At 42.9% G+C, this 23,999-nt stretch overlaps 1 protein-coding gene across 4 annotated transcripts in view; it reads right to left on the bottom strand.

Moving 5' to 3' along the window:
• Positions 1–3,277: 3,277 nt before the first annotated feature.
• Positions 3,278–23,999, bottom strand: part of LOC137335746 (transcription factor COE2) — a 208,694-nt gene continuing 187,972 nt past the window's right edge. For 2 of the 4 annotated variants that reach the window (XM_068001077.1, XM_068001076.1), the window contains 3 exons: positions 20,810–20,995; positions 15,549–15,731; positions 3,278–3,525 (listed from right to left, as the gene is read on the bottom strand). In XM_068001077.1, the coding sequence (XP_067857178.1) occupies positions 3,494–3,525; positions 15,549–15,731; positions 20,810–20,995 (401 nt within the window). In that variant the 3' untranslated portion in view covers positions 3,278–3,493. The remainder of the gene's footprint in view (positions 3,526–15,548; positions 15,732–20,809; positions 20,996–23,999) is intronic. The other 2 variants (XM_068001078.1, XM_068001079.1) reach the window with 2 other exon arrangements.

The following is a 23,999-nucleotide window of genomic DNA, read 5'->3' as shown; positions in this document are numbered from 1 at the left end:
AATGCCGATCATAATAGTCTGTATAAAAAAGAGAACACAGGTTAATGTTTCAAGTCAGCCCCTTCATCAGTCCAGTTCTCGCAAAGTGTCCTACCCTGTGTACTAACCTGCCTTCTCTCTTTCACGTGCTGTGCATTTCCAGCAATTTTCTTTTTATTTCAGAATTCCAGCCTTGGCATTTTTTCTCTATTTCCCGGGCATGGGGGAGATAGAACCAGTCAAAGAGGCTGGTTTTTAAAATGCCCAAATGAAAAAATTAATCTTCTCCACAGTTGTGAGGAATGATGTCAGGGTTGAAGTGCAAGAGAATATTCTCTCAATTTTTTTTATATCAACTAATCTTTATACAATAAGTTACAGGCTCAGTCTCTCAGTTTAAAGTGACAGTACCCATTTTGGTTCATCTATCCAGCAGGCTGGGCAGCCTATTATATTGTGGAGAACATTGGGCTTTGAATTGGGAGACATCCTCCCTTTCGCTCCACTGTTAAAATCACAGGCCTTGAAATTACACTATGGGATTAACACCTCCACAAAAAAAAGCAGAGAGGAATTTCAGACAAACACATTAAGTGTTCATACACAATTATTCCACAGCCTGGTTTCAAGGCTGTAACCTTTACTGACATTTGCACTCCAGCTTCTATTGAGTGCTTCTTGTCTTTATTGCCTCAGCGAGATGGTTGAGTACCATGTTTGGGGGAGGGGAGGAAGTTGGTCAATTTTCCTGCAGAGTATCTGCCTGCACTGTTCAAGTACATCCCCATGTGGACCAACCAATGAGTGACATGGACATATTCTGGAGGAATGTTCACTGGCAGTATTGTCTCAATCTCTTGGTGAGCAGTCTTTTGTGGGTGTATTGAGAGAGGTGCAAAAAAGAGCAGAAAATAAACTCATTGGAAGAGAAAAATTCTTACAGGACCTAATTTACAACTGCAGTGTTATCCTTTTAACATATGATATGACATCTTATGGAATTTTTAGCCTGAAAGTAAATAATTGTTGTTGAAAACCTATTAGCGCATGGGTTCTTATTAGCCATTCCATAACTGGCATGGGCCTCAAATATCATGCTTATAGTCAAGAAAAGAATGCCTGACAATCTTCACAGAGTTGATCATTTGCTATCCTTAATTTCATTTTTCTCACTTCATATTGGAAGTCTATTTGTGTTAGGTAAAGGGCTCGCAACACTGGGAAATGGAACATGCTTTTTGACCTTTGATCCATAACAGCACCAAATACTTCCTGGTCATAAATGGCACTTTCCAGTTGCTGGATGGAGCTCCCCAACTCACCCTGACAATTAAGTTCAAATCCAACTTAACAATATCAACCTTCTGCTCTACACACTTTATGTCTTAGTGGCCTTTCTCTAAGTGAGGTTGGCAACTATTTATCTTACTAGCACTCAATTTGGAAGTGCGGATTCATGCCTACTGGGGTCATCTCTGCTTCATTTTACTTAGGACCCTTGCTGGCCAACAGAGAGAGGTGACCCTCAATCTGCCTGTTGGGGCCACTGAAACTGAAAGAGTTCTAACTCCATAAAAAGCACTTTTACATTGTACCAGCATTTTATATGTGAAACAAATACAATGAAAGGTTTTCCACTGCAGCACCAATAGAATTGTAGAATCATTTGCACAGGAACACAGATGAAAGAACAAATACGTTTGAAAGAAAAGGGAAAAAAGAGAGGAAAATATTAAAGAAATCAGAAAGAACAAGTTTTGATGAAGGGAATTTGCACAGCTTATTTTCCCCCCGCCCCCCGCTTTTCTCCTGAAGTGCGAAGTGTTGGTGGGGTATAGCAGACCTCCAGTACCTCGTTAAGGTGGCCATTAATGTATAAACCTAGACAATGAATGTCAGCAAGCTGTTCAAGCATTAAAGGCATGACAGCCAAACCTAACCCTGTCTTTACCCAACCTCCACACATACTCACACCACACACACAAATGCACCATACATGCACCGTACAGACAACGCCCACACATAGACAACACTCACGCACCACACAGACAACACCCACACAAACAACATACCACACACACACACACGCACCATTACAGACAACACCCACGCAGACAACACCCACGCAGACAACGCCCACACAGACAACACATACACACATAGACAACACACACACACCACACGGACAACACCCACACAGACAACACCCACACAGGCAACACCAACACAAACAACATACCACACACACACGCACCATTACAGACAACACCCACGCAGACAACGCCCACACGGACAACACATACACACATAGACAACACACACACCACACGGACAACACCCACACAGGCAACACCAACACAAACACCAACACAAACACCCACACCACATGGTCAACACCCACACAGACAACACACACATACCACACACACATACACCACACACACCACATACAGGCAACGCTCACACACCATGCTCGCAGACAACACATACACCATGCATGCAAGCAACACACACACAGACAACACACACACATACACCACATAAACACACACAGACTACACACACACCATGCACGCAAACACACACACATCATACATGCAGACAACACATGCACACCACACACGTGGAACACATACACACCACACACACAGGCAACACCCACACACGTACAACACACACACCACATACACACAACAAATACAAACACACAGAACATACATACACATGCATGCACTTTTTGGCAGGAATTATTGGATAGGGAGCAGGAGCCGAGGTTGACTTTTTTCCCCCTCCCTAGCCCAGAGGTGCTGAGGCCAATTGTAGAAGCACACCGTAATCCTGGCTAAAATCAGCTAACTCGGTCTACACAAGGAACTGAACCTGGGACCTTCCTGTGGTCTATATGGTTCGATATCACACTAGGAGGTGCTTAAAACCATTCAACCTTCGGGGGAGCTTACACCTTTTTAATATCTCTGAATTACAGCCCAGATAAGCTGACAATAAAGGATACCGTCTCTTTAAATTACTGTAAAATTTCTTAAACCTTTAACTTCTAATTTTACCACACACATCAAGCAATGTATTGACACTTTATTCAGCTGCATTTTAAAAAAATTCTTCTATCTGTTTTACTTCAATATCTAGTTTATAAGCCAGCTCTCATATCCAAAGGATTACTTTTTAACAGAAAAGAACTGCCACATTAAACCGTTATACAAAATAGAAAATTGCATTTTTTAAAGTTTTTCTCCCTCCCTCCCCCCCACCTTTTCCATCCCTTCCATAAAGGATTGGAGTTTGAGGAGATTCCTGGAGTACAGATGAAGCTGAGTTTTCCACAACGCTGTGGGGAATTCACTCAGTCCATTAGACGAAGAAAGTCAGCTTTGTTCCTGGCCTCCAAGGGAAGGCCCGCTAATATTTTTGACAGCTGTGGATTCTGGTGATGGTGTTTTTGTAGTGGATGAACTTTGCCCCCTGGAATGCGATATAGTGACAGGAGAAAGCAGTCTCACATCGGAGGAACTACGAGTCCAGTCATGGCTGGAAAAGACAGAGGGAAAATATAAACAAATGCACACATGTACTTGATACATCCGTTCCAGATAGATACAGAACACTGAGATAACATGGCCAGGTCAGAGCTAGACAATTTCAATATATATTTCTAAAATAAACTTCTCTGCTTTTATTTTGGTTAAGGTTTTTGTTCTCCGCTCCTCTGCTGATGGCACTGACTCTTACTGGAGTACAGTTCCATAGGCACCCGCAGTCTTCCAGTACCTCACCAAAGGGGCCATTCTTAATGTGTGAGTCTAGACAGCAAGTATCGGCAGGATATTTATCACGGTGAGCATCACTGCCAAGCCCATTGCTGTCCTCATCTAGTGCCTAGATACTTGCTCTTTTCAACAGGAGTCATCATGGAATGACCAGGACTGGGTTGATTTTCCCTTCCCTAGCCCACAGTTTGCCAAAAGCCAGTTAGCGCTAACTCAACACAAAACAGGAATTAAACTTGGTACCTGGTCTGTACGGGTCAGTAGAGTACTACATTGAGTAGGTAGCCTTGACCCATGAAGCCATCAGGGAAACTGTTTCTTTTATTTAAAGTTTTGAATTAAGAGATTCATTTGAAGCTGTTTTCTCATTCATTCTTGGATGCCCAGTTGGGGTCTGTCAGTTGCAAGGGAGGGTGGTTAAAGTAGCACGTTTGCCCTTTCCTGCCTAACTCTAGTCTCTCTCTTGCTCCGTGACCCCCTTTCACAAGCAGCAGGAAAAGGCCAGTAGGCCCAACAAATATTTTTGGTAGATCAACCTCACCAGCCTTCTTAGAAATCCCTTAATCTCTTCTCTTTCTAGAAACATATCTAATTGTCTCTTGAATCCGTTTATACTTCTATGGCCTCCTCAAGAACTTATTCCGCAACTTTCTTACCCTTCGAGTGAAAAATTCTTCCTGGCTTCCCCCCAACTAATTTTTTTAACTTGCGTATTTGAATCCTTCACAACAATTTTCCTGGATCAACTTTGTAAATTCTCATTATAATTTGGTCTCCTCAAAGTCTCCTCTTTTCTAGAGAACACAAATCCAATTTCCTTAACATTAAATTTCTCATACCCAGAATTATCTTAGTTACTTGCCTTGGTCCCCTCTCAAGGATAATCATATTCTTCCTGTGAGGTGACAGAAGCAATACGTAATACTCCAGCCGGGCTTTGACCAGCATGTTGTACAGACACAATACAGCCTTTTGAAATTTGTCCTCTATCTCTTTGCTAATACAGCCCTGGGCCTTATTTGCTCGGTGAGATGCATCCCACCATGGTGAATTCAGGTATAGATGGCACATGGGCTCTCACTGCAAGCACCATGGTGTGCAATAAGGAGCTTAGCATTCCTTCCTTGACTCACTTTGTTTGATACCCTATTTATATTGTAGTGATACAGCTTTCTAATAACTGCATAAGTACTCTTTTTCCAGTGTTGCCAAACCTATGCCACAATATAAATTGGGCAAAGTCAGCACAGCAGAAACTGATTGATATTACAAAATATAAACAGGATATCAGACTATGGATTTGAATGGTCAATGACGACTCATGCTGACAATTATAAGTATGCTACTTAATGGAATTTCTCAGCAAGCCTCAAACATTCAAACACACATCAACATCGTTCTCAACTTTGTAAATTCTCATTATAATTTGGTCTCCTTAAAGTCTCCTCTTTTCTAGAGAACACAAGCCCAATTTCCTTAACATTAAATTTCTCATACCCAGAATTATCTTAGTTACTTCCCTTAGTCCCCTCTCAAGGACAATCATATTCTTCCTATGAGGTGACAGAAACTATACGGAATACTCCAGCTGGGCTTTGACCAGCATGTTTTACAGACACAATACAGCCTTTTGAAATTTGGAGCATGTTCTCTATCTGCAATGTGTTTATCTCATTCTGGTTATGACGTTCACTGTAAAATTGGTACAAGCAGCCACTTTTGTTCCCCCCTCAGGTGTTCAATGCACTTAAACATGAACAGGCCCTCTGAGCCAGGGGAAGTCTAACTTCATTTTTTTAAGTTTCTGGCCTGCCTGAGTATCAGAACACACAAAGTGAAGTTCGGAGTCAGTCCCTGGGCAGTCATCTTTTGGTTGGAATCTGTCTGGAATCTCGAGCCCCCCAACACACTGAGCGCACAATCTGAGGTGTGATCCAGGGGCTGTCTCCTTTCTTACATGACATGTCTGACCTTTTCATTATTGGAAGTGAGATGGTTTTTATCACAAGGATAACTGTTCAGAATCCATAGTTTGGAAAGCACAACAGAAAGAAAGCTTAACCTTGAGTGTATTTTTTTTACTTCAAATGTATTTTCCAAATTGGATTCAATTCTATTAAGTCAATTCTAGATAAGTTAGTATTTCTATCCTTCGAGATTGGAGGGGGGGGGCGGGGGCGGTGTGGGGGGAGGGGAAGCAAACCATGAATGATCGAATTGGAACCTTCAGATGTCTATCTTAAATTCATCGACAAACAGTGAGAACTATTTCTAATATTTTGGTACCGTTTCATACCGCTGACAGCAGCAGGATTGTCTGACATATCATCTGACATCACTGAAGTGGGGCTGTGTGACCTGATACCTGAAAGGAGGGAGTTTTCTGGTGTACAACCTAATTGAACATTTAGTTTTTTTTATTGAGAAGCCTAGGTGAAAAGCCGAGGCCCCAGTGCAGGCCACCAACAAGGTGGAGAAGAGTAGAAGAGAGGATTAGGTAGGTAAAGTTAAAGGTGAGACCAAGTTTGGGTTTTAAAAGCCTGCATATTGTAGGAGGAAGGGAAAACTGAGTGAGGTAAAAAAATCCACAGTTTTTTGATCTTGGGAAAGAATGGGTTAGAGTTGCAAATGGTGCAATGACTTGTGGTTTAATCAGAGTGAAGATGCAGAGAGGAGGAAGAAGTTGTTAGATGAAGAATTTGGAGTTTAGAAGAATAAGAGAGGAAAATTAAGAAGAACAATGACCATTGCAGTATTTATAAAATAGAGAGAGAGACATGAAAGGTTGAGGTGGAGAGAGAGGTGAGAAAAAGATCACCTATCAGAGGACAAGCTTTTCTTTGTATTCTGTCTGGAAGTACAACACTGCACATGTGCAGAAGAAATCAGCTGTAGTGGTTTATTGAACAACTTCAGGGAACTCAAAATCAGCTGTTTTTCAGCCTGCTGCATGAATGGTGACTAAAAGGGCTGAAATCCGTGTGAAAAATGGATGGCACGTATTATCGGGCTGAAGGGCCTTCTTTGTCCAAGCCTATCTTGTGATTAGAATAGTGTTTCCTCTACACTAATGTTTTCATTCATCTCTCCTCAACACCACTGGGTGTGGGTGTCTGCATTTTCCTGGATGCTTTATTTTGGCAGCTCAACAGTTCTGGTTCAATGCAGTCACTGTGGGATCCAAAACCTCCCTGATTTTTGTAGTGGATTGTTTTAACTAGACTTGACTAAGCTTTCTAAAATGGTCTGTTGCGTAAAGGCACTGCCCGTTGTGTTACTGAGCCCTACACACCAGGAAGATCCCAGGTTCAATTACCAGTCTATGCTGTGTCAGCGGTTGGGATGCTCCAATTGGCCAGAGAGGGGGGGAAATTAGCCGGGGTTCCTGTTCCTGATCGCTATCCAGTGACTCCTGCTGGAATGCATGTGTCTTCTTGGACATCCGACAGGAGAACTGGATTTAGTTGTGATACTCTCCATTCTTGAATCGTCTGCAAACACTCACTGTCTAGGCTCACACATGAAGAATGGGTGAAGTACTGGATGGTGCTGTGGGAGCATTGCTTCGCACCAGTCAGCACTCTCGAGAGCTGGGGAGAAAACTGATAGGGGGGCTGGGGTGGAGGGTGGGGGGATGGGGGGAACTGCCTCAGATTTCCCTCTGGCTGTACATTTTTGCCAAAAGTAAATATTCATGCTTTTCGTTGGTTACCAAAAAAAAAATCAAAACCGTACGTTCCAGAAAGAGTGGGTTAAAAAGCTTAGATTCAAGTGAAAAATAAACAGTTAAATACGTTCTATTTAATGAAGCATTCCGTGAAGAGTGGACCACAGACCAGACTCCCCAGGGGAGACCTCTTTGCTGAAAGCAAGGCTGGAGCAGGTAATATGATCCTGGTCTGCCTGTCTCACACAGCTCAAGGTCCCTGCTCGCTGAAACTCTTTGAGGAAACATCAAGGAACCACAGCTTTCTCTGTCCCTTGCCCTGCTTTCAGCTAAACCTTGATTTGAAAAAAAACATTGGTAATTTGTGTCTTTGTTAAAGTAATCCCATCAGATATGAAATTTGTTTCATAAGCTTCAATGACACAAAATCCAATCGTAATTGGAGGTTCATTAAAGATGTTTCTTTGGATAGCAATCAATACAAGGATCCATGGTTGATTTCCCTCTCCCCAGCCCAAAGGGCACTGAGGCCAGTTGTGGTAACCCCCACTGCCACCCCAGGTCTGCTAACTCAGCACAGATTGAGGATTGAAACTGGCACATTCTTGATCTGAATGGCTCAGTTGCCTACTGAGTTAATTTACAACATCATTACATGACAAAGCAGAGCTCGGCACTCCTGTAAATACGTGGCAGTCATGAGATCACAACAGACTTTCACCATCTCCAATCACTGTCCTTTCAGTTATCTCTTTGCAATTTTCTTACAGGTTGCGTGTAGTTAGTGTCCGGCTGTAATACAGTCTTGGGGTCAGATGTTGTCATGAACAAGTTAAAGTCTCCCTCTCAGCCTGTGATGTCATCCTGAACCTTGAGAGAAGTGTTGCTCACTACTTTTTTTGGGACTTGCTTGAGGACAACTCTCACAGATCGACGTGAAGCAATTTCATGAGTTCTCTCTTTCTTTCCCCCCCTCCCCTGCACCCCAGCTCCAGCAACAATGCAGAGGTGGTGAGCTGTGAATCGAGGGCCAGAGATATGTAAAGCTGTAGGTCTGCTGGGGTGAAGGGGAGCCAGTCCGCAAATGGCCCCTAGGGCAGGGGGTATTATGAGCCCCAGTGGCCTGGAGAAACTCACAACCTTATTACGCACTCATAGCCATCCGGAACTCAACAGCTTGATATCGCTCCCATATCTGGGAAGCTCTTGTAACATCTCTCCCAAAGTCTTAGATCGAATACAAGAGAAAGCTTGTTGTCTGATAGCCTTGTAGCCTCCAAACACTTTCTCTGTCTCCAACACAGTTTTTCCTAACTTTTTTTTAATTCATTCATGGGATGTGGGCATCGCTGGCAAGGCCAGCATTTATTGCCCATCCCTAATTGCCCATGAGAAGGTGGTGGTGAGCCGCCTTCTTGAACCGCTGCAGTCCGTGTGGTGAAGGTTCTCCCACAGTGCTGTTAGGTAGGGAGTTCCAGGATTTTGACCCAGCGACGATGAAGGAACGGCGATATATTTCCAAGTTAGGATGGTGTGTGACTTGGAGGGGAATTCTTTCAAGCACTATGGTTATTTTCTTGTTCGTCTTAAATTTCAAATAAAATATCCCACATGACCTTCCTCCTCCCACAAGATTAATCATATCTCCAACTCTAACTCATTCTGTTCCAGGACTTCAGTCTTCCCATCCTTCTGCAATCTACAGTCTTTTAAAATTCAAGCTTAATATCACTTAATTGCGACTTCCTAATTCTAGTTCTCCTGGTGACACATCACTGCTACACAGATGCTAGCTGTAGGGATTTGGGTGGGGGCTTGTCCGCATAATATTGGCGAGCTAGCCCTATGCCGATTGGGGAATTTGGCGACTCTTCCACAGTCCCAAGCATTCCTGCTCCTCCTGGCTCCATAAATATAATTTAGAAGACTGTTTTTGCATTGGCCTTTAAGGACTGCTGGTGAGGCCGCTCCACACCCATTGGGCCCTGAAAATTATGTCAGGGTCCTACAACCAGTGTAGGACCTCGATTTAAATATTAAAATAAAGCCCCTGGCAGTTTTTGGGGGGAGGTGAGGAGGGGTGGGGGGAGGGGGAGGAGGAGAAGTGCCGTCCGCCCTTTTCCAGGCCCTCTCGAAAATCAACTCAGCTGGGCCTCAGGCAGCCAATGGGCAGGAGATGGTTTTTTTGTACAATTTTCATTTGCCTTCTGCCCCGTTTTTCAGTTCCGTACAGTGCGGTCGACAGATGAAAATTGCCCTCTTTTTCTCTTTGTTACACCGATTATAGACAGAAATTGTGAGACCTTGTCAGAAAACTGTAGCAGTCTGTCAGGGGAGAAGGGATCAGAGGTCGTATACATTAAAACAAAGTAATTGTACAGAAATGGTGGTGCCCTTTTCAGCTGCATTTTTCCTGACTTTGACCTTTCACGTTTTTACTTTTTAAAAAAAAGTGTTTCAAACCAAATGATTTCTAATTTCTCAGGTGAGTTGAGTACAAATTCTGCATTCCTCCTTTCCTCACACCATCTATTCTCCTCTTCCACTTGGCATTCCCTCATGACTGTAGTCTGGGCAGGAAATCTCTTAGCCACACTTCAAATTACAGCACCAGCAACAGAAAACATTATTTATTTATTTTTCTTCATGTGTATTATGACACCAAAATCTGGACAAATAGCAGCCTGACTCCTGGCAGATCATGAGAGGGGGCAAGGCCTTGGAAATTAAAAAAAAATTAATATTCTCCCATTATGACTTCTTTTATCAATTTATCTTTTTTAACTGTTGTTGTTTAGTTAGCTGTATTATTAATTTTGAGAACTGCTGTGTTTCGCTGTAAAAGTCATAAGAGCAAAGAGCTAATGCTATGCAGATCATTAGTTTGGTGGAATATTAAAGGAAGATCTTGCAATTATATACAGCCTTCTGTATCCTCAGGACATCTCAAAACACTTTACAGCCAGCAATTTACTTTTGAAGTGTAGTTTCTGTTGTTTTGTAGATAAATACAGCAACCAATTTGTGCAGAGCAAGGTCCCACAAACTGCAATAAGATAAACGACCAGGTGATCTGTTTTTGGTGGTGTTAGTTGAGGGATAAACTATAATCAGGACACAGGGAGGACTCTCTGCTCTTCTTTGAATTGTGCCATGGGATCTTTTACATCTACCTCAACAAGCAGATAGGGCCTTGATGTTACATCTCATTCATTAGATAGCAATTCCAACGGTGCAGGACTCCATCAGTCCTGCACTGAAGTGCCAACCTGGATTATGTGCTCAAGTCCCAGAGTGGGGATCAAACCCACGATCTTCTGATGTAGTGGCGAGAGTGCTCGTGCCCAGTTTTAGGCACCTTATTACAGGAAGGATGTCAAGGTCAAAATTCACTAAGGTGATACGAGAGATGAGAGGCTTTAGTTATGAGCAGAGGTTAGAGAAACTGGGGCTCTTTTCATTTGAACAAAGAAGTTCAAGAGGAGATCTGGTGGAGGCGTTCAAAATTCTGAAAGGTTTTAATAAATTTGGAAAACCTATTTCTTCTGATCCGTGAGTCGATAACTAGAGGGCGTAAATTTAAGATCATCACCAAAAGAACAAGGGAGAGATTAGGATAATTGTTTTTTTTTTACACAGAATGCCGGACTAGAAACAGTAGGGGAGCACCATAACAGCTTTTAAAAGGTAAATATTTTGAAAAATAAAATTTAAAAGGGTACGGGGAAAGGGCAGGGTGTGAAAAGTGGAAAGCTCTTTCAGAGAGTCGGCACTGGCACAATGGACCGAATGGCCAATTCCAAGCATGTTGCCCTACTTAAATTTCTGCAACTGTTTCATTGAGGTCATTTTCCGTTAAAAGGAGGTCACCATAGAATTAATTCCCACCGAGAATTCTAAAAGTGTTTGCTTTATGAGGCAGAAAGGTCTGAGGCATTAGTGGAAAAAAGATTTTTTTAATGGAATGTAAGTAAACTGAAAGGGGATCATTGGCGTTGTTAATTCTGGACAGTTGTCATTCAGTGCCATGTTGCCATTGTGCGTAAGCGACACAATGACACAAAGCAAGAACAATAACAATCAGGACCAAAGATAGAACCCAGATTCTTCCTGCTCCCAATGCCTCAGTAGCACAATGGACAGCAAATGTACTTGCAGAACTTTGTATGATAAAAGATAAAAGATATTATTGGTTAAGACCCTGACTAACACCACATAATGGAGAGGGATGAGGTTACAAGCCCAATTTCCCACCAATGGAGGGAAGAAAGGGTCCGCCACAAGGATTGTGGGATTGGGATATGGGATTATAAACTGTGACCCTGGAAAGTAATTAACAAAGAAAGACTTACATTTATAAAGCATGTTATTATGCCATCTCAAAGCATGTGCACTGAATTACTTTGAAGTGCAATGACTGTTGTTATGCAGGCAAACACATTTGCACACAACAAGATCCCACAAACAGCAATGAGATAAATGACCAGATAATCTGTTCCAGTGGTGTTGGTTGAAGGATAAATGGTAGCCAGGATACCAAAAGAATTCCTTTGCTTTTCTTTGAATAGTTTAATGGGATCTTTTATATCCATCCAAACCACTGAAGCAGGCAGATAGTGTGACATCTCATTTGAAGGACGGCACCTAATTTAGAACCATAGAAGTTCACAGGACAGAAGAAAGCCATTTGACCTATAGTGTCTATGCCAGCTCTTTTCTCGAGCAATCCAAAACTAATCTCACTGCCCTGCTCTCTCCCATCGCTCTATATCTTCCTCTGCTTCAAATATTTATGGACTTTTCCCTTAAAATATGCAACGGTCTTTGCCTCAACCACTCCCTGTGGTAAAGCTTTTCACGTTCCAACAACTTGCTGTGCAAAGAAATTCCTCCTAACCTCTCCTCACTCTGAGACAATTTTAAATTGATAACCTTCATCACTGACTCCCTAACGAAAGGAAATAGTCTCCCCTATGAGCCCTATTAAGAGCCTTCATAATTTTAGAAAACCTCTATTAAATCTCCCCCTAACTTTCTTTGCTCCAGTGGAAATAGTCCCAGTATCTCAAGTACCTCCTCATAATGATAGTTTCTCATCCCTGATATTATCCTGGAGAATCTGTGCTGCACGCTCATTATGGCTTTAATGTCTTTTCTACAGTGGGGTGCCCAAACTGCACTCTAACTGAGCTCTAACCATCGCCTAGTACAAATTTGTCATTACCTCTTTGCTCTTGTACTGAGAGTGCAGCACTTCTTCAGTCCTATGTTGGAATGTCAAGTCTCAGAGTGGGGTTTGAACCCACAACCTTCTAACTCAGAAACAACAGTGCTACCAAGCTCAACTCATTTCCTGTGATGGGCAGGTTATTCCCAATAGCAAGAGTGCAGAAAACCATTAGAGTGAGCCTATGGCCTTGCCTGTACACCTCAGCTTGAGCAGATGATTTATCTTGTTGAAAACTGAGCAGAGTTTCTTCTTGTTTTTACTTTTTTTCTCTACTTTTTTTTCCATTCTAATTTTCTCCTTGCCTGAAGGTGAGGGGGACTGACAGTTCCACTGGGCCAGACATCCCCTGGTACTTTGCCCAAATGGCCATTCTTCATGTGTAAACCCAAGCACTGAGTTTTGACAGTTTATTTGACCGTGGGAGATGGCATCAGAACTGAGCCCAATCCTGTCCCCACCTTCCTTAAAAATATGCACTTTCCAGCTGAAGTCACTGAATAGAGATCAGCGGCAGGAAACTTGGTTGATATTTCTTTCTTTCCCATTCTCTATGCCAATTGTAGCACCCCACACTACCACTCCAGCTGAGACCAACTAACAGCAAGGACTTGGGATGCAATCTGGGCTCAGCCACACACTGCCTTTCCCAGGTGAGGCAGCTGGGAAGTTAGAACTCCCCTTTTATGGGGAAAAAAAATCAAAGGGCTTACCAGAACCTGACATTCCAACAGGGGGCTGCCATCCACACAGGATAAAGTTAGTTCAAGGAAGTAACACACTGCTTCACAATTCTGTCTCTAAATCAGCTGAAGTCAGAGAAATACCTAAACATTAACTATTGAGAAAGGGATACTGTCCTTTAAATTATGTCATGAATTCCAATTGTGCTTTTTAGTGCATTACTACAAAACACGAGTGTGACTGACAACAGTTACTGAGTTTCCTGGAACCATTAACACATGGTAATTCATCCACTTGGTTTCCTCTTTTGTGCCAAACAATTCTTTTCCCTCAACAATTCTTAACCCTCTATGAAGCCCAAGTCTGTGCAAGACTTGAATACTCCGCCCTGAAATGGCAAGGCCCTTCTGGTCCCTTCCTCTGACTGCTGAACAGGAAAGAAGAAAAAGCTTATTGTCTCATTGATAATTCCTCGCTCCCCTTCGGCCTCCAACCTCTCAGTCGCAGTTTTTCTTGTCTCTCTATTTTATTGATTCTAAGGTGGTCTGCACTTTCCTCTCCATTGCTGCTCGTACTCTCATACTCTTCCTGCATCCTCACTATGCTGAAAGCAAGACTTATCGCACTGTCTCCTACTCTAACTCATTCTTTCCCAGGATATCAAAACTGTGCAACTCCTCATCTCCCTCAGTCTTCCCATCCTTCTGTCATCTTCAGGCACTTAAAACTTAAACTTCTTGTCAACTATCACTGCTTCTTAGAATCATAGAATCATAAAAAGGTTACAGCATGGAAGGAGGCCATTCGGCCCATCGAGTCCGCACCAGCTCTATGCAAGAGCAATCCAGCTAGTCCCACTCCCCCGCCCTATCCCCGTAGCAAATTTTTTCCTTTCAAGTACTTATCCAGTTCCCTTTTTAAGGCCATGATTGAATCTGCCTCCACCACCCCCTCGGGCAGTGCATTCCAGATCCTAACCATTTTCTGTGTAAAAAAGTATTTCCTCATGTCACCTTTGATTCTTTTGCCAATCACCTTTAATCTATATCCTCTGGTTCTTGATCCTTCTGCTAATGGGAACAGTTTCTCTCCATCTACTCTGTCTAGACCCTTCATGATTTTGAATACCTCTATCAAATCTCCTCGCAACTGTCTCTGTTCCAAGGAGAACAACCCCAGCTTCTCCAGTCTGTCCACATAACTAAGGTCCCTCATCCCTGGAATCATTCTAGTAAATCTCTTGTGCACCCTCTCTAAGGCCTTAACATTTTTCCTAAAGTGCGGTGCCCAGAATTGGACACAATACTCCAGTTGTGGCCAAACCAGTGTTTTATAAATTTTCTTGATTTACCTCATCTTCTCCCCTACACTTTTCAACCTTGGTGGTGTCCTGAACTATGGGGTTTGGCCCTCCACCTAGGATTCTCAATAATAAAAAGCAAAGATTTAACAAAAGACAAAAGGCAGTGTGTGTTGGGAGGGGATGGTCAATGCCACCATGTGTTGTTCTGCTGGGAGTCTGACTATGTGAACAAATTGAGACACAACCTTAACTGACCAATGTTGTCGTCCGACTGTGCTCTGCATCCTCAGCCAGCAGAGAGATTTTCTGAGTTTGGGTAGCTCCAAATCAGCTCTCAAGTCAGTTGAAATTGTGACTATTCTCACCCCCCCACCAGCCCCCCCACCCATTACTTTCAATGAGACAGTACTGGATGTTTCACCTTCAGTGACATCATCGAACAGCTGAGAAGCCTGGTGGGCCTCCATTAAAAGACCACGTTCTGAACATATATTTTTGCAATATAAAAGGGAGAGCCGTTTAAATTGAAAGTATTCCTTCTCCTTTAACCTTTCCTCCGAACATCCTGATACCTAGAATCATCTCGGTTACTTAGCTTTCTACCCTCTCAAAGGCAATATTACCCTTCTTATGATTGGGCGACCGGGGGAGGGGGATGGTTAAATTGGTCTTTGGCGACAGCGCAAAACGGGCGGTAGTGAATCTGCAGCCCGTTTTACACCCCGTCTGATTTTCTTTTCCAGAAATGGGATGGTGTGTAAAACGGGCTGCTGATTTGCTACCACCTGATTTGCGCTGTCGCCGAAGACCAATTTGACCCGCCCCCTGATCGCCACACGGTACACACAGTGTTGTGCACTTCTTAATGTACAAATTCAATTCAGGCAAAAGCCGTCTCCTCACCTCGGAATCCATTTCCATTGCCATTGGAGCAGGCCGGGGAGGGGGAACCTTGGGGTCGGATCACCGGTGCAAAGGCGCTCTTCTGTTTCACTGCGGGGAAGACAGAAGATGAGAAGGGAAGAATGGCAGATGTGCTGGAGGACAGAGGGACTGCAGAGGCCACAGTCGGACTGGAAGGCATAACTGCAAGAAATAAAAAAGGGGGAAAAAAAGAACAGCTATGTCTTAGACATGAAGGACCCATCTCCAGTGGAAGCGGAGCATCAGATGTGTGAAGTGAGGTGAGTTTATCATTTCAAGGAGCACCATCTCTGCAAGACAGTATTTGGCAAACACTTTACCCATTTTGAAAATACACCCCGTGACCACTTTGTTGACATTTTAAAACCATTTCTTCCCTTTTCTCCCCTCCTTTCCTGAAGACGCTGACTCTTGCTGGGTTGAGTTGCCGGGGTGTCAGCAGCTCTCCTGTACCTCAGACAAGTGGATATTCTTTATGTGTGAGCCTAGATGGTGAGTGTTGTCAAACTATTCTACTATAAAGGGCATCACAATTGATCCCAAACCTGTCCTCACTTGATGGCCACGCATGCACTGCCCAGCAGGAGGCACTGGATAATAATTGAGGTGATTTTCCATTTTTTTAACTCAGAGCTGCCAAGGTTATTTGTAGCGCCATAACTACAGGTCAGATTCAAACCAGCGAACCCAACACAGACCAGGGATGGAACCTAGGGCCCTCTTGGTCTGTGTAGCTCATTACCATGCTGGATAGTCCATTTACCCGTTGAGGTAGCTTATGCAGATCACAAGGAACGAAGCAACCACTCATGTATCACTGACTCTTAAATCACAAAGGAAAGGGATATAGCTAACTGTTGAAAACAGTGCCTCAAATTATTCAACAGTTCAAAGCCTAGAAACATCCCATACTCCTCCTTCCCTGCCTCAGGATCATGACCTTGTCCCTGCATCTACTGATCCCCATATCCATTGCATGACTAAGACTGCCTACTTTCACCTCCGCAACATCGTCCGTCTCCACTCCTGCCTCAGCCCACCTGCTGCTGAAACGCTCATCCATGCTTTTGCTACCTCCAGACTCCACTAATCCAATGCTCTCCTGGTCGGCCTCCCATCTTCCACCCTCCATAAACTTGAACTCATCCAAAACTCTGCTCCCCATATTCTAACTCGCACCAAGTCCCGTTTACCCATCACCCATGTGTTCACTGATCTACATTGGCTCCCGGTCCAGTAATGTCTCAAATGTAAAATTCTCATCCTAGTGTTCTCGTCCCTCCATGGCCTCACCCTTCCCTTTCTCTGTAATCTCCTCCAGCCCTACAACCCTCCGAGAACTCTGCGTTCCTCCAGTCTGCAACATCCCCGTCTTCCTTCACCCCACCATTGGTGGCCGTGCCTCCAGCTGCCTGGGCCCTAAGCTCTGGAATTCCCTCCTAAACCTCTCCGCCTCTCTACCTCTCTCTCATCCTTTAAGATGCTCCTTAAAACCTACCTCTTTTACCAAGCTTTTGGTCACCTGTATCTCCTTCTTGGGCTCAGTGTCAATTTTTTTTGTCTGATTAGTGAAGCACTTTGGTTTGTTTTACTGCATTAAAGGCGCTATATAAATGCAAGTTGTTGTTGAAATCCCTGGTATTTCTCTTCCATTCTCTTTCTGGAGTCCAAGAGGAAACACTATGGAGGTGGTGCTATCCCACCATTCACTGCAGTAATGAAAGCTTTCTATGAAGCTTTGGGGCTTTCACAACCACTATGCATGCTGGGTCAGCCCTGGTTGCATAGCATTCCTTTTGTTTTCTGACTATCCAATACTTGCAAATCTTACAGCCAAGGTAGGCTATGAAGAGAGTAAGAGGAATACAGAACAAGACAGAAAGAGAAATGCAGGGAAGATGGATAAGAAGGAAGATAAAAGAATACATTAATGCTACTTGAGCATCTCCTGTGGCTCGTGTGATGGATGCAGCTTGCTACTTTCAACCATGTTAACGTTTTTGGCAGGAGGCAACACCTCAGATGCATTGACCACGACTGAAAATCTCACACCTGAAATTTAAGTTTAAGAAGCAGACTCGTTCATTGATCTGTGATGTGCAGCGATGTTTTCAAAAACACCTGACCCTTTATAAACTCCATGAGAATGTCACTTTCAAGGAGTCATGAAGTCACAACTCTGCAATATTGATTTTGATCCTTAGTCAATTTTTGAAATTCAATCAACATTTCTATTTTAAATTCTCGATAGTGTTCCCCAATGATGCAGTTGATAAATGCACTGCTCAGTGTAAAACTCAGCCTTGCAGTCCAGGAAGTAAATGGGAACAACAGAGAACAACTTGTGTCTTAGACTGCTGGCAGGCTGAGGAAAATTTCAGTCTCCCTGTGCTGAACAGTTTGGTTGGTTTCTTGCTCACACTCTGTGACATTGATACAAAACACTAATGCTACAGTAATAAACATACTCAAGCATCAGGAAAAGTCCTATTTCTGGAATAATACTAAAATAGATGCCAAAAAGCTCAATTTTACATCAAATTAAAATAACGTGAACACTTTACCTGTGCTCACCACTTTTTTCCATCTATTCTCCCTTCTCCCCTTTTATCTATCTCCATTTTTAATATTTTAACTTAAAGTATGAAGAGTTCTAAATTATTAACAAAATCACACTGCTATTTCTTTAAATGTATCTCACTTCCTCAGAGCTTGAAGATATCAGACACTACACCAATCGCAGAGGCAGAAATATAATCTACTAGCAGATCTCCTATGGCATTGCTTACAGGACCAAGTGAACCAGGATTAGAGCGTGGGAGAATAATTAAATAATTGGGTATGCAAACGTATTCAGTTCACATTTTAATGTCATACGGTCTACCCTTGTTCTTATATAATATTTTGATATCATCTAATTATATAGCGTTAAAAAGCTACATGGCAACAGAAGTAGAGTTGGTTATAACATCAGAGTTACTTTGCAGGCTGAGGAGCTGCAGTGCCACCACTGGCAGAACAGTGTAATTTAAATGTTTACATGGGCAACTTCCATTATAAATGTGGTCATAGGAATTTATAATGGAAAAATTCATACAAAAGCATGACAACAGGAGTAAAGTTTTGTAGACAGGAAGTTCATGCAAATGTAGGATTTTTAATATGTTATACATGTACAGGAGCATTATACGTAGTAACACACAGTGTGTCGTTATATAATACGTACAGGTGTGTTATACCCCAGTAACACACAGTGTGTTCTGCAATATATATACAGGAGAGCTATACCCAATAACACACAGTGTGTTATATAATATAGGCAGGAACATTACACCCAGTAACACACAGTTTTATATAATACGTACAGATGTGTTATACTTCAGAAACATACAGTGTGTTACTATGTAATATACATATATACAGCTACATTATATTACATTATTGTGTAATTAAACAAAGAGTGTCAGACCAGAAAATTTTGGAAGCACCACAACCCCATGGAACATGGAGCACCAGATTGCACTGCCATCTGCTACAAATCTGAATGCATGAAACTGTCATCAGAAACACATTTGGAGAACTATGGAAGTGGACTAAACTATAATTAAAATTGGAAGACAATTTTATATTGTGAAGAAGTAGAAAGAGGGTCTTTAGAAATTTCTTAAACATCTTAATCTAATTTTAGAGAGCTAATGAGGACAGGTTTGAGCTGGCTGTGATGCCTCCCATGTTGAATACTCTGCCAATGCTCACTGTCTAGGCTTACACATGAAGAATGGCCACCTGGTTGATGGCACCAGAGGGCAGCTTGTTCTTGTGTAACTGTATCCCAGCTTGTATTGGGTCTTCAGGAAAGAAGGGAAGAAAATTGAGGAAGGGGGAATTCCCTGAACATTACATCATCTAAGAGTGTGCAATAGTATGATACCCTCGACCAATATTCGAGGGAGCCATGTGACTAAATATCTGATGAAGAGTTGATAGTCCAAACAGCCATGACAGAATGAACCAACAGTGTCCAAATCTGACATCGTGTCAGCACAATAAAAACAAAGACTGGTGCCATCCTGTGCATTCTTCCTCCTTTGAAATAAAGATTCATCACATTGTCTCCTATAACTCACTCTTTCCCAGGACCAGAAAACTGTGGAACACCTTACCTCCCTCAGTTTTTTCTTCCTCCTTTAATCTGCAGATTTTTAAAACCCAAGCTTGATGTCACTATTTCTTGACTTATCTCATCTTCTCTTCTATTTTCCCAACCCTGGTGGTGTCCTGCAATGGAGCGTGGCCCTTCATCTAAGTTTAGCAATAAAAATAGTACTGAAGTTCTGCCAAGAGGTGTCACATGTAAATACAAGCATATGTCACATTTTAAAATCATGCCAAGGCTTTCATGGAATAGATGATCAATTCCTCCACTTATCTCCTTGGGGTGGATCTTGACTTTGTGTGATAGTGTAAAATGGGTGATAGCGAATCCGCAGCCTGTTTTACATTGAAGCCAATAGAAATAAAACTTGGAAGAGGTGTAAAACAGGCTGCCGACTCGCTATCACCCGTTTTACACTGTCGCACATAGTCAAGATCTACCCCCTTGAATCTAATATTGGACTCCTAAAAATTGGGAAGAACATTTTAGAATCCTCTCCGTAGTTATGCTCCGAGCCATCTGATTTGGGGAGCAATTTTGTTCCCTCCTCTCCTGAAGGCACTGGTTCATGCTGGGGTGAAAGCCAGAAGCCCTCCGATACTGTGCCCAATTGGATGTTCTTCATGTGTCTTCACAACAGTGAATGTCTAACAGGCTTTTTAGAATCATCGTAACTCATCTTGGCCTTCTCTGACATTACCCCAGCACCAGACAATGATTAGGATCAGGAATAATGTGAGTTTTTTCCACTCCCTAGCTTAGGGTCACTGAACCCAACTGTAGCATCCCCACCACTCGCCCAGCTTTCAAACCTAACTCAAGCCATTCAGAAACTGGACTGTACACTCCAAAAACTGGACAGATAGCAACCCTATTGACAATGCAAGATACTGAAGGCCCAATATATCACACATGTAATAACAAAATGGTTGACTCCAGCTTCAGAAAGCCTTCTCCAACCCATCACGCTGGGGTCTGACAAACAAGAGAACCAGTTGGAAGATAAGCTAATGAGAGCGCAGGCGTTCACGGTCTCCAGATCCAGTCCATCACTATGGTTACATTGAGCAAAAATGACACTTACTGCCATAGGGTGAGCTGGCAGGAGAGCTGTTTAGAAATCCAGGGGAACTGGGCACCCCGAGGTTCGACATTGGCACGTTGCTATAGCCATTGATGTTACCACCGACTGTGCTGTAGTTTGACTGTTGTGGCGAGTGGGTGGGAGCGTACCCACGTGGAGAGATGCTGCTGCTGTTGTGGATATAACCTGCCCACATAAACAGAAGAAAAGTGAAGTTAGTGTACCAATACTAAGATATCGAAAGTAGCATTTCGTCAATACCAAAATTCAGTTTTTTGGCTTGCAAACAAATATCTGTTACCGGCTCCATGACTGTGCAACTTCCCCATGCACTGGAGCATTTCAGCTGTCACATTGGTCAGTTTTTCAACTGTCTGCTTGCCAAATGATGGATTGTGGTTTTGAGGGCTGTCACTCCCTTAATAACTCAATTGGTTAACGCACTTCACCGAGTATAAGTAAACCCCAAAGAAAGTCCCAAATTGTCTGTGCTGAATTTGAGAATACAGAGATACTACAATTGGCTTCTGTATTCCTCTGGGCTAGGGAGGGGGTCTTGCATGCAGGGATGTGGCTCTTGATCACTGCTCTGTGAACCTTGTGGAAAGGGTGTGGGTGGAAGTCAGGGAGAACACAATCGGGATTGGCTATGGGAGGATGGCCAGTGTTTGTTGCAAGGATCTTAATATGAGTCAGTGTCATAAGGGTAGGAGGGGAGAAAACAGGAGGAATTAAATCATTTGACAATCCGATTATAGAATTCATGTTGTGTTGAAGCAAACTCAGGAAAGTTGAAACAATAATGACTGAATTCAGGAATGCAGTCACTAAATGCTAAGTGAATGATACTAAGACTGAAGGGGACCTGACCACTTCTGAAAATAAGAATCACTGAAGAAAAGAAAATCCTTTTATTCTGAATGAATGGAGCCTCCATCCTGCTTGCAACTCTTGGTGCCTGACCCGGACTCCCTCTCGCACCATACATATGTCACGAAAGGTCACAGATTGACAGTGACAAGATGAGCATAGTCTGAGACCTCCTGTTCCTCTGCTCTTTCCCCAGCCCCTAGTCTGTTGTCTACAGTGGAAAGCTTTGCTTCAACTGCTGTCAAGCTCGGTCCTATCAAAGCTTTTTCGAATCTATTTTTAACATAGAAGGCATCACAGCCAAGTGTGGTTCTGTCCTCGCCCAACGTCCAAACATATATTTTCCAGCAGGCATCAATGGGCGAATCTTGATTGATTTTCGCCTGCTTATTCTAGAAATGCTGAGCCCCACTGTAGCATCCCCATGTCCCCTGGATACAAACCAGTGATTGAGCTTCCCTCTATGGCTCAGCTACTCACTGGAGCCACAGGCGATTTCCGTCAAAACTTTTCATTGAGATATTAAGAACTCTGTCTGTGCTAAACTTGAAATCCACCAGAACTCCCAAATACCGATATAAGTCAACAAATGGGACAGTTGTCCCTTGTATCGTCCAATCAATACCGTTGAGGTCCATATTTTGAACAGTGCAAAGCCTAATATCATACTTAGGGCCACCCTCCACCATATCCCACTGGTTTGCCTATTTTTCAAAGTGCAGCACACTAAATGCCCTGGCAAGTCTGCCAACAACACATCATCTGTGAAAAGAAGTGCGGCAGCTCTATCTGAAATGTCTGGGACAGATGTTCTGAGACCATCCCTTCGGATGTCACCTAGCAAATCATTGAAGACATCAGATAGGGTGAGTGACAGTGTACGACCATGATATCCTCGGTCAGCCTCCCTCCTTTACACAGATCTTAGAGCTGAAGTACACATCCCATATTTGGCTAGGGCCTCCCACCTCTTCCAGTTTCATCATGAGAGCTGCATGTGGCACTAGTTCAAAAGTCTAATGAAAATCAATGAAAACAATGTAACTGGGTCTCCTCTGAGCCTTACAACATTCAACAATGTTGCATAAACCACGATCTGCTCCATGCATTCCTCAGAAGAACAATATCCAGCCTGTTCCTTTTTACAGGAAGGATGGTGGAAGCAGATTCAATAATAACTTTCAAAAGGGAATTGGATAAATACTTGAAGGAGAAAAATTTGCAGGGCTATGGGGAAAGGGAAGGGGGTGGGACTAATTGGATAGCTCTTTTAAAGAGAAGGCATGATGGGCCGAATGGCCTCCTTCTGTGCTATATCATTCTATGATCCTATGAGCCTCTAACACATCTGATATATGTGCCATGACAACCCAAAGAACCGTCTTCAGAGCCACTGATATCAACAGGATTCCTTGGTAGCTTTTGGCCTACATATGAACCCTCGGGTTAATGGAAACCACAATTGCTCTGGAACACCAAGAGCGTCCGATTCACCAGCCTCAGCTCAGTGTGACGCGCCAACCCTTGATGCTGATCTGTAAAAGTAGTACCATCCCCCAATCCTAATTGGAATAACTTTTTGGAATTTGAGATCAATATCATACATGCCTGCTGTCCGACATTAACTTGGCAATACGGCACAGAGTTCACTTCCTTCCCTATAAAAATACCAATGATAGCAAATGCTTCATCACCAGGTTACTTTGGAGTCCTAATTCTAAAATAGTGTTCTTGGTAATGTAAGGGAGTGAGCAGGTCAATGAAAGCAAGCAACGGCAAGTAAGACAATTTGAACACAAACATGGATATCAAATCCGTGAGATTTTAATTCTAAAATAAAGCTTGTTTAATTGGCAGAAGGCTGAAGTAATACTGAATGATTTGTGAAATAGATTGAGGAGCGTAGGAAAGAGAAAAATTTGATGGGAACTGTTTATGTCGATTCCAGTCACTCCAGGTTAGGATGTTCAGAAATAGCCAGAGGTTTTCCATTTACAGCTGCCTGAAAAGCCTGTCAAATCTGGAATGCAACAGCACGTGTTTAACCACAGGGATTCGGCCAAATAACAAGACAAAACAGATGTGAAGCCATCAGCACCAACAGTAACTCTCTCTCTTTGTCTCTATATGATCTACCATGCTTGGTACCAACAAACTGCACTGCATCCCTCTTTGAGTAAACAAATAGATCGAGTGACAGGTCTGCAGAGTCTTATACAGCATGTCTGTGGGGGTAATAATAACAAAGGCTAGGTTACAAAGGAGCCAGTGAGGGCCAACATTTTTTCATAAGTGTTTGCACAGTTAACAAGCTTCTAGA

This window comes from Heptranchias perlo, chromosome 20 (assembly GCF_035084215.1).
Source record: "Heptranchias perlo isolate sHepPer1 chromosome 20, sHepPer1.hap1, whole genome shotgun sequence".
NCBI lineage: Eukaryota > Metazoa > Chordata > Chondrichthyes > Hexanchiformes > Hexanchidae > Heptranchias > Heptranchias perlo.
Note: the sequence above shows the minus strand (reverse complement) of the source record. Positions and strands in the feature narration are given on the sequence as shown.